The sequence below is a fragment of the Petaurus breviceps genome, unplaced genomic scaffold, assembly GCF_028583685.1.
Source record: "Petaurus breviceps papuanus isolate PSGF00001 unplaced genomic scaffold, PetGlider_PUasm1.0 126, whole genome shotgun sequence".
Classification (NCBI taxonomy): domain Eukaryota; kingdom Metazoa; phylum Chordata; class Mammalia; order Diprotodontia; family Petauridae; genus Petaurus; species Petaurus breviceps.
This window is the reverse complement of record NW_027185655.1, coordinates 35,259,736-35,271,060: the sequence shown is the minus strand read 5'-3', so window position 1 is coordinate 35,271,060 and position 11,325 is coordinate 35,259,736. Positions and strand designations below refer to the sequence as shown.

The 11,325-nt window shown below is 38.5% G+C and overlaps 2 protein-coding genes across 9 annotated transcripts in view; one reads left to right on the top strand and one right to left on the bottom strand.

Moving 5' to 3' along the window:
• Positions 1–11,325, top strand: part of PAPSS1 (3'-phosphoadenosine 5'-phosphosulfate synthase 1) — a 524,017-nt gene that overhangs the window by 161,414 nt on the left and 351,278 nt on the right. The gene's annotated exons all lie outside the window — the stretch shown is intronic.
• SGMS2 (sphingomyelin synthase 2) overlaps positions 5,647–11,325 on the bottom strand; it is a 230,334-nt gene continuing 224,655 nt past the window's right edge. For all 8 annotated transcript variants that reach the window (XM_069094978.1, XM_069094969.1, XM_069094952.1 and 5 more), the window contains one exon: positions 5,647–10,572. In XM_069094978.1, the coding sequence (XP_068951079.1) occupies positions 10,369–10,572 (204 nt within the window). In that variant the 3' untranslated portion in view covers positions 5,647–10,368. The remainder of the gene's footprint in view (positions 10,573–11,325) is intronic.

Genomic DNA, 11,325 nt, shown 5'->3' with positions numbered 1-11,325 from the left:
GGAGGGAAGATGTGTTGCTCAACTAGCCAATTCAGTTGAGCCCTCAATGGGGCAGCTCCTATTAATACTTACAGAGGTTGCTGTTTGTCCTTTGTTCTTGAAGAGGACCACAACATCAGGGAGGTGACACCATGACATGCAAGTAAAATGGATTTAACTGAGGGACAGTAGTGCAAAGTCACCAGCCTCACTTTATCCTCTGGAGCCATCTGGGTCGTTTATCCAGACATAGATCAAGGCGACTGGAGATGGACCCCCAAATAGAAGGCAAAACTTTTCATAGGCCCTTGTTGCTCTCTGCTGCCCCCTCTGGCTTGAGAAAGAAGCAGAAGGGGCTCTGCAACTGCTTTTTAAAGTATTAAAGATTATATTTAAGTATTATATGCCCAGCGGATCTCACTGGTCTTGTCCTGTGTAGACCAGGGATAGCCGTTTTGATGGGCTTTGCTGCTCTCCAGTTTAAAGAGAAATGCTATTCACAACGTTTAAGTTTCAAAGAACTAAGCTTTTCTAAATGCCTTTTTAAGGGTGTTTCTTGTTGTAGAGTCATTTTTTAGTCATGTCCAACTCTTAGTGAGTCCATTTGGGGTTAGCTTGGCAAAGATCATGGAGAGTTCTCTGCCATTTCCTTTTCCAGCTCATTTTACGATGAAAAAAACAAAACAGGCAAACAGGGCTAAGTGACATGACCAGGGTCATACAACTAGGTGTCTTAAGCGACATTTGAACTCAGGAAGATGAGTCTTCCTGACTCCAGACCCAGTGCTCTATCCCTTCAGCCACCTAGATGCCCTTAAGGATGATAGTTAATTGAAATAACTTTTAAAGAGGACTCTCAGGAGATAGCGGAATAGGTCAGAGAACTTTAGGTTCTCCAAATTTCCTCCACAAAAAGAGACAGAACATTGCCTCAAAGTGAACATAGAGCAGCAGGAATAAACAAAAGCAGTTGTGCTCTTAAGACAATCTGAGAGGACACCAGGAAAGACCTGACCTCTAGGAGTGGAGGTTTGACTCCATGGAATCAACAAACAACAAGTTGTGGGGGCAGCTGGGTTGGGAGGCAATCTTAGCCTCAGGAACTCAAGAATAGTGTGGGGGTTGGATGGCTGAGTAGGAAAAGATTGAAGGACCTTCCATTGTTAAGGAATGCCAAGCACAGTTGTGCTGACCAGATGCTGTCTTCCACTGAGGCTTTGGGAGAGAGCTAGTTTTCACCTGGTTAGTGTGGTAGCAGAGTGGGGACCCTGCTGACTGTGGGCACTTGCAAGAGAGCAGTCATTGGTTTCATTTCCAGGGCACAGAGGATAGTTGAAGTTTGCAGCCACCAGAGGGACCACGGGGAGCAAAGAACATCTGCAGGACAGCATGGCTGGGGGCCCAGGTCATGGCTCCAGGTAGAGAGGAATGCTCAAGGCTATGCCCAAGGACAGAGCTCAGAAAATAACAGTAAGGAGGACCTGAGGCCCGGGACATCATTCCCCACACCTTGGGACTAGAATCTGATTATAATGATAAGTTGCTAAAAGCAAAACAAAAAAAAAAATAAAAATAAAAGTGAATAAGCAAAGGAGAAAGAATCCAACCATAAAGAGTTACTGTGGGGATAGAGAAGATCTGGGTTCATATTCAGAGGAAGACAGTGGAGCTAAAAATGTCACTATTTTTCCAATGAGAAACATCAACTGGTAACAGAAGAAACAGTTCTTAAAAGAACTTCAAAAGGACTTTAAAAATCAGTTGAGAGGGGTGGCCAGGTAGCACAGCGAGAAAGAGCACCGGCTCCAGTGTCGGGATGACCTGGAGATCGAATCCCGGGCTTAGACACTTAGCACCCACCCAGAAACACCTGGCCGTGTAACCTTGAGCAAGTTACTTAACCCCAATTGCTTAGGGGCGGCCAGGTGGCTCAGTGAGTAAGAGCACCCGCTCCAGTGTCGGGATGACCTGGAGATCGAATCCCGGGCTCAGACACTCAGCACCACACCCAGAAATAACTGGCCCTGTAACCTTGAGCAAGTTACTTAACCCCAATTGCTTAAAAAAAAAAATCAGTTGAGAGATGGAGGAAAAATTAGGGGGAAAAATAACAGCAATTCAAGAAAATTATGAAAAGAAAGTCAATCAACTGGAAAAAAGGAATCAAAAACTTAAGGAAGAAAATAATTCCTTGAAAACTAGAATTGAGCAAGGGAAAGCTTATGATGTTATAAGACACCAAGAAAAAATAAAACACAATCAAAAGAATGGAAAAATAGAAGAGAATGTGAAATATAACAGAAAAATAACTGATCGGGGCAGCTAGGTGGCACAGTGAGTAGAGTACCAGCCCTGGAGTCAGGAGGACCTGAATTCAAATCTGACCTCAGACACAACACAAAAACTAGCCGTGTGACCTTGGGCAAAGTCACTTAACCCCAACTGCCCTCCAAAAAGCAAAAAAAAAAAAAACCAAAACACCAAAAAAACCCTAAAAAACTGATCTGGAGAACAAATCAAGGAGAGATGAGGTAAGAACACATGGACTACCTGAAAGTTACAATCAAAATTAGAATCTTAAAGTAGAATCTGAATTTCTAGAACAAGAAGGTAAAGCAGAAATAGGAAAAAATCCACTGATCAGAACATGAAAGAGATCCCAGGAGGAAAATTTACAGGAAAATCATAGCCAAATTTCAAAGCTCTCAGGTTAAGGAGAAAATATTGTAAGCAACAAGTAAAACAAAACAAAAATTAAATATCATGGAACTACAATGAGGATTACACAAGACCTATCAGTTTCTACACTGAAGAACCATAGGTCTTGGAACACTGTATTTTGTAAAGCAAAAGAGCTGAGGTTATGATCAAGGGAAACTTACCCAGAAAAGCTAAGTATAATCCTGAATGAAAAAAAAAAGATATTTAATGAATTGAAAGACTTTCAGGTATTTGTGATAAAAAGAGCAGAACTTAATGGAAAATTTGACAAAACAGGGGATATGTAAGGTAAACATTAAAGACCAATTAATTATAAGATATTCAATAAGGTCAAATCGTTTACTTCTTATATGTGAAAATATTATCGGTACTCTTATGACTGTCATTATTTAGGTGGTTTGAAAGAAAGACTTGGGCTGAGCTGTGTATGATGGGGTGATTCTAAAAAGTAAAACCGTGTAGGGAGAGAGAAAAAGGAGTAATTATATAAATGAGGCATGAAAGGAAGAATTGATACAGAAGAAGCAGGTTGGGGTGGAGGGCTGGTGGTGCTGGAACTTTATTCTCATTAGAAATGGGTTAAAGAGGGAAATGAAGGAAATCTAGAAGAGGACAAAAGTGTAAATTTAGAAAGAAATAAGAGGGTGAGGGGGTAGGATAAGGGAGGGGCTTTTAGAACAGGGTGTAGATTTAGAATTAGGAGTTGGAGAGGATGAGGGAGAAATTCTTAGAAAGACAGATTCCTAAGGTGGAAGGTGGGGGTAAAGGATAAGGGAGGGGCTTTTGGGGGGTAGAGTAAGGAATAGGCAGGCAAGGTAGTGGGTAAATTAGTGAGGAGGGATGGAGCAAAAAGGGTGAGAAGGATCATGGGGGAAAATAGGATGGAGGGAAATGGGCCAAGGTTCTAAGGGGTTAAGTGACTTGTCTGATGTTTATCATCATGGCTAATATTATCTCATTTGACCCTCACAACCACCCTGGGAGGTGGGTGCTATTATTATCCCCGTTTTGCAGGTGAGTAAACAGACCGCTGTTTAGTGACCTGCCCAGAGTCATGCAGCTAGTAAGTGAACTCAGGTCTTCCTGACTTCAAGCCCAGTGTTCTATCCACTGTCTAGACTGGAACTCACTTCTACTGACTCCAAACCCATTGCTCTTTGAATTATTGTCTTTATTCAAGTGCTGTTTGGATTGGATGGTTTCTGAAGTCTCTGACTCTGAGATGCTGTGATTTGTTATTTCTATGAAAACAGAAAAGTTAAAGAAGCCAAAGTAGATTCGGAGACATTTTTGATGGATGGGTATGGAAGAGGCAGATAAGATCAGCCAAGGGAGGATGAATAAAAACAGCATGGTCTTATAGGAATAGTATCAGGAAAGCTAATGTAAAAATGAATTGCCAAGGTAAGCTAATGACAACACAAACATTTTTTTAAAGCTATGCCTAGAGAAAGTATAGGACAGAAGAAGACAAAGATCTGCTGCTCAGGATAGATGGGACAATGATAATGGATAATGAAGATCAGGCAAGATTCAAGACGTTTTCAACTTCATCTCATTAATCTTTGAACTAGGAAGGATAGAAAAATGGTTAACAAAGAATTGAAGTCCAAGATTGGGGGAGTACATTAGTAGAACAGATAGCTGTTGATGAATGAGTCATAAAACACAAACTGCATCCTAGGATATGGAAATACTAGGAGAAGTGATTATTGAATATCTCTCAAAAACTACAAATGGAACTGGAAACTGACAAATGATCTGATTTTCAAAAAGGGAAGAAGATATTGTGTTCAACTCTGGTGCCACATTTTAGAGAGGACTGTGACAAGTTGGACCAGGAAGGTGACCAGAATGGTGAGGAGTCTGGAGATCATGCAAAAGGAAGGGTAAAGTTAGAGGAAGTAGAGATGTTTTGCCTGGAAAAGATATGGGGGAGAATGGGAAAGGGAGTGTGGAGAGGAACATGATAGTCACGTCAAATACTTATTTGAAGTCAGAACTACATGGATAGAACTAAAAAGAGGCAGCTTTTAGCCTAATATAACAAACCTGCTGCCTCTCTTCCCTCTAATACATCTTCTCCATATCTCCTATGTCTGTGATCTCAGTGAATAAGGGTATTTCCTCCAATAATGTAAATCCCAACTCATCATTTATGACTTCTTAGACTGTGACTTTTGTCTGTGCCCTCAGAAGGTCTGCTTCATGTATGGTGTTATATAGGGATCACTGGAACACATGGGTTGTCTGTTATGGTTATTGGTTATGTGTGTGCAAATTATAGCCTAGATGAATGTCTAAAGTCAGCCTTGAGTTCTGATCATATGTAAACTTTAAGAAAGAAAACCTGTAACATTCTAGTTTGTTAAAATTCTGCATTTCCTATAATACCCCATCATACAAAGGGACCATCCTCTCTATGTGAGTATAAGGCAAGGCAAAGGTCCTTTTTAACATGATAATTTGTGAGGTGAATCACAGACTGGTCCAGTTTCCTTTTCATCCCTTTAACCAGTTGTGATGCTCAGAGGCCCCACAGCACAGGCATTGAAGATAATTCCTCAAAGGGAGCCCCCTCTTCAAGTACATAATCTACAATTCAAGTCAGTCTTGCCACTGCCTTGTCCACTAGGATATGGTGACCTCAATCAGCATGACTGTATATATTAGGAAGACAGATCCCCTTGGGAATCACCTTAATACACGTTATTGGGCCAAAGACAATTGGATGGATTTAGAATTGGACTGGTTCAGTATTGATTCTAGGATACATCCTAGAAGCCCTATCCCTCTTCTCTAAGGCCATTTTTCTTTCTTTTTTGGTTATACAAAATCTCTGATAGCATGTTTTCATGAGAAAAAGTCATTATTTGCAAAGTCAGATAGGTAAACAGGCATCTTTCAAATCACTTTATACAGAAAGAAACACAATCACAATACTAATTTTGAAAAGACCATTCATCTCTCATGTAGTTTATTGGGTAAATACAAAGTATACCATCTCATTTGAAAAACAAAACAAATGAAAAGCAAAACCAAAGGAATTAGATGTGGTGTGCATGTTATCTCTCCTCTGTAGTGCAGAAACATAAATTAGTTTAACTCACCATTAGGCACTTAAAAAAAAAAGTGAAACTTTGGCATTTTAGGAGTATGTGTGTACTACATTCACACCCCTAAATTACAACTGAAATGTGTTTGTACAAAAAAAAATGCACAGTCATGAAAAAAATGCACTTCTAAAGATAATGGAACTATTTTTCCATTTCTTCCTTTCCCTAAAAACTCTGAAAATGAATTTGATTCATTAGATTGATGCTTACGGTACTTTTGGGTAGGAAACATGAGTGTCTAACATTTATATTATGATTTTTGATTAAAATGTGAGCACATTTAATAAAACTATAAGTTATATAATAGCATATAGTATATATTTATCCTTTTTATAATGAAAAATATTTGTCAGGAAAATAACATACTCTAGAATAGACCTAAAATTGTACTTTTACAAGGCACTTAACACATTGAAACAGTACAGTACGTTTCCAAAAGAATACAGTTGGCTACCTCTTAAAATCTTATTTTATGGGTATACTGTAACATAACCATATGTTTTGCAGCATTATTCATTGCATAGGAGGTAAATTAAATAAAGTATTCCAACTTGGCAATTAGATTAACTTATGTGAATGGTTCTTTCCTTCCTTCTGAAAACAGCATGGTTTTAATTCATTAGACACAATAAAGATCTATTTCCACTCATGATTCATTTAGAACATACAGCATTAAGTGGGTACAATAGGTCCTAATAAGCAGCAGGAAAATATCAAAGTAGGCACTTGTGCCAAACACAACTTTGATTGGGTCAACTGACTTAATTTGCATTGTTTGGGGGCTATTTATGTTAATATCACTGCTTTTTAAACAAAAACATCTCTCTGAGGCTAAGATCCGTTATAGCGCTGAAATGGCAATGGTGAAATATCATGAAAATATCCTTCACAGGCACATAAAGAGCAAAGCCATCAAAATAGAGCATCTTGCATAAAACATATTTGACCTAGTCATGTATTTGTGAATTTTAAGACTCTTTGCACTTCCTTTAAAAACCCATAGCAGTAAGTGGTAAGACCAGCTTGAACCTGTAACCCTTTTTTCTAACTGTGCAAAACAAAACAAAACAAAATTTCTTCAAATATATTTCGATTTGAAAAAAATAAGTTGTGAGATAAGAAAAGGAAAAAAAAAGAAACCAGTACAATGAGAGAGTAAGCTCATTTAACTATGTAAAGCCAACAGAGGCTTTTGACTATTTCAAAGCAATTCATGAGGCTCAGTGACATTGAGTTAAAGATGGTTTGAATGTTTTGAAAGTGGATGATCATGCATGCTAAGAGCACATCTATCTTGCAGAAATTCCACTTAAAATGGATTTTGACCTTTCTTTCTCTAGACCAATTTAAACATGCCATTAGAATAATTTCTATCTTCTCTCCTCTGGGGCTGCTGTCAATAATGGAAGCAATTAAAGAGGTTCATTTGAAAAAAAAAAATAAACATGAATAAAAGGTTGGAAAGATGGTTTGACTGCCTTTGGAGGGGAAAGAAAACATCTGGTTCATTGGGTTTCTTAAACAATGGATCAAAACTAAAAGATCTTGTTATATGTGATATCTCCACAAGAGGGCAGTAGAATATACACCAAGTCTCTTTGGCCAAGGCTACCATGTGACCAATGTTCTGTGTCTCAAGATTCCCCAAATAGCCCAGTTTTACTGCAAAACTCATTTTCCAAGAGGTCAATAAACTTCTCCTTAACTTTATGATTACCGCAGGTAGAACTCAATATGCCAGTGCATGAGCTTAGAGGAAACATGGATTAGTTCCACTTTCAGAGATAGTGGGAAGGGTATTTTTACAGGTTGAAACATCTATTTTCCATATGAAATTCCATTCCGGAAGTTCCATTCAGGAACTGTGCGTGGGATTTGGAAGCAGGCTTCTGTTCTAAAAGTTACTTCTATCTTGTTGGTTGGTTGATAGCAATAAATAGAACTGATGTGATACAGACAAATGTCGTGAGGGTGGTGTACCCAAGTTTTCAATCCCAAAGATGACATCTGGGGCTAAATTCCAAGGTTTCCTTGCTGTCATGTTCCTTTGGGCAGAGCACCCGCCATTTCTCACCTATTGCTTCCAGACATTCCATAAGCTTAGGGTTTGAGACATGCCCTTTCTTCATCTATTAAATTATAACATACACAAAGAGCTTTTGAAAGGCAAAATACCCAGGGGTGAGGAGGGCATGGATCCTTTGATGGACCTGAAAAGGGAATGGCAACTTGTTTTTAATGATCTTTTCAACAGAGTTTTTACTTGTGATTGACCCAAATGTAAGATCTGTTCAAAGGAGCTACAAAAGCGCTTGTGAGATAATGTTAACTCTTAAAACTGAAACTGAGTTTGTTTAAGCCTAGTAATTATAAATCACCTGGAAAAAGTGGGGGATCCAAACTTGATCAAGGATCAAGTGTCACATAAGAGTATGTTTTCTACTTCCATTAGAGGTCCATTGGGAAAAATAATCCCCCAGTGTCTGGATAGCAGCAAAATATTTACAAGTCTTCTGGGACTGTCTATTTTTCTTTTATTTGGGCTGCAGTGATTTTTAGTGCCTGGGGAGAGAAAGGATTTCTGAGCAGACTACCATGTCCGCTTAACAAATCTGTCAATATATAAAAATTATGATGAAAATTTTGTGGAACCAAGACTGGATACAACTCCATGCAGGCTACAGAGTTTTTTTCTGTTCACTTCAGAAATGAACAGACCCTTGAAGCCAAACCCTTGTGTCTGAAATCCTACCAAGAATGTTTAGGTTGTAATTCTTATTTAAAGTGAACTGACTGGAGGACAGCTGGTTCCCTTTGAATTAATCTGCATTTCCCACTACTGAGAGGCAGTAACACTAAGGACATTCAGAGAATTTTAGCACCAAGGATGATGACTGCAATAGAGTGGGGGAAATTTTGTGCTTTGTTGCGATAAACTGAAGTAATTCAAAGTTCACTTATTATATATCTATAAAGGCTGACTGGTCTTGCTAACGATGAAAATTTGATTGTATTTTTCCATCATCATTATAGGGAGGAAACATTTTTTCTTTCCTACTTGGTATTACTTTCCCCTGGTGTTAACAATCAGTATTACTTCAAATTTGGGTTTTCTTTTTGCTGGGTTTTATTGGAAGTCTTTAAAAATAACCCTCAAACATCTGAGAAAATAAGTTCAGAGATCAGCCAAAGATACTCTAGTGTTAAATAATACTGTCTGCTAAGATTGAAAAGAAAAATCCATTCTGTTTTGTATTACCTCATTAAATAAATCTATAAACAAACATGTAGTCACTGTGTAGATATAACAGTCATACACTCGTTCTGACTAGTTCAGCACCAAGTAATAACCATTCGCACTGGGTAAGAAGTAAGGAACTACAGTGTCTGTCTATATATATATTCTGGCTAGTGGAGTCTTTTGATAAAAGGCAAGAATACATCAAAATTGTAGGCATCTATCTTGGGTTTTCAGAAAGGACGAGGTAAATATTTAGAACAAGGATCCTTCATAATTCAATGTAACCAAAGATCTTTCCTCATTCTTAGAGTCTATACCTAGTCAACACACAAGTAAACTTATGGTCAGGACTTGACCTCAGGCTTGAACCCCAACTGGCACCAAAATTGGTGCCTCCAAGTATTTTCTTAGTTCATGGCGTCTACCTTTTCTGCACAGGGACAGTTCAAACACCCTATAGAGCACAGAAGCAAAATTTATGTCCAGTCAGGGATATACCAGTATTGTTTTCTTGATGTCTATTAAATACACTTTAAAAATGCAGTATTTACACACTTGTAAAACCATTGTGATCTTGCCAGACATGTTTTCAGCTGGAGCACATTAGCCTAGCATTGTTTTAAAAAATAAAGTCATCAGTAAAAAAAAAATGTATAAAGTGGTAGGTATGTCATTCATTGGGTGGTAGCAACAATGACCATTCCAGAGTTCTAAGCTATCTTTTTTCTCCAAAAGCAGTGAAAACAGCAGCAATTTGCCCAACATTTGCCATCCCCTGAATGACAGATATCATTCTCACTCAGGCTCCAGAGAGAAGCCTTGAGAAGCTATCACCTACTTCCCAACATTAGGTTACTATTCTCTTTATACTTTAGCTATATGTATAGCCTGATAATGTGTTTAAAACACCCCCAAATTTTGCTGTGCTGGGTGAGAGAGAGGGGTGGATTGGGAATGCACTCTGAGTTCTAAGGGGAAGGGCTTTGGAGAAGGGCAAAGGATGGAATGGGACCAGTGATGGAAGGGATGTGTTCTTTGGCACCTCTTTTATAACCTCATTGGTCAATCACAGTCCTGGGTCTCATCATCAATGGGTATAGAGCTGCAGAAGTCTTTTTTTCCTAGACAAATAAACACCATGTCACGGGACAATACTCTGTTTATCTTTCAAATCATTTACACAAAATTTGGTCCACTTCTTCATATACCAGTAAATCCTCCTATTAAAAAAAAAAACAACTCTACCTTTGGTTATAGCATGAAACATTTTGGTCTTAGAGCCTATGCCTTTTTCCCCGATGATTTTTCCTTTCAAGTGGATTTTTCATTGTCCTCTCCTGTTTTCTGAACCCGTGAGTATTTTTTGCAGGAGGATTTGAAGCAGCCAGGTGGCCAGGATAATGGCCAGGAGAAGCAGCAAGGAATTGCACCTTGTATGTTTTTCTCAAAAAAGTAAAAGATGGGGAACCACCATGCTCGAGATAAGAAATTAGTCTGTGATGAAACCTTCAAGCTCTGTAGGTGGAGAGAAGAAAACATGATAGAAAGATTTAACAATGAATGACTAACTGAATGCAATGGACAAAACTATAATCATCCACTAGTAAAGTCAGTCTAATGAATAGAAAAAGAATGTTTAAAAATCTCTCTTAACCAAACAGCAGAAATGGAAAAAAATAAAATCTTAGAAAAGAATTAATATCTTATAAAATCAATATTCACTTTCTAGAAATAGCATCTAGGTAGCACAGTGAATAGAGCACTGGCCCTGAAGTCAGGAGGACCTGAGTTCAAATCCAGCCTCAGACACTTGACACACTTATTAGCTGTGTGACCTTGGGCAAGTCACTTAACTCCAATTGCCTTGCCTTCCCCCTCCAAAAAGAAAAAGAATTTAAGCCCCTGATCAGAATGTAAACTTGTTAAGAATAAACTATTGTTGAATTCTTTATTTCTGAATCCCCAGGGCCTAATATAGTCTCAGCAAAAATAGGTATTTAATAAATGCATATCGATTGATTTCCATTTTCCAGTCTTATTTCTCATTCTTGTGCCAGTGTTTCTTTTTGGCGACCAGACCAGGGAGCTGTCAGAATACCTTCTTCCAAAGGAGGTCAGCACCTTTTTTTCTACAATTTCTAGTCATATTAGAAAGGCTGCCTAGGGCACTGAGGGGAAGTGATTTGCTACCCCAAGTCACATAGGCAGGAATTGGGTAGGGAAGAGACCGGAGCCCAGATTATTCCTGATGGAATGATATCTTTGGAT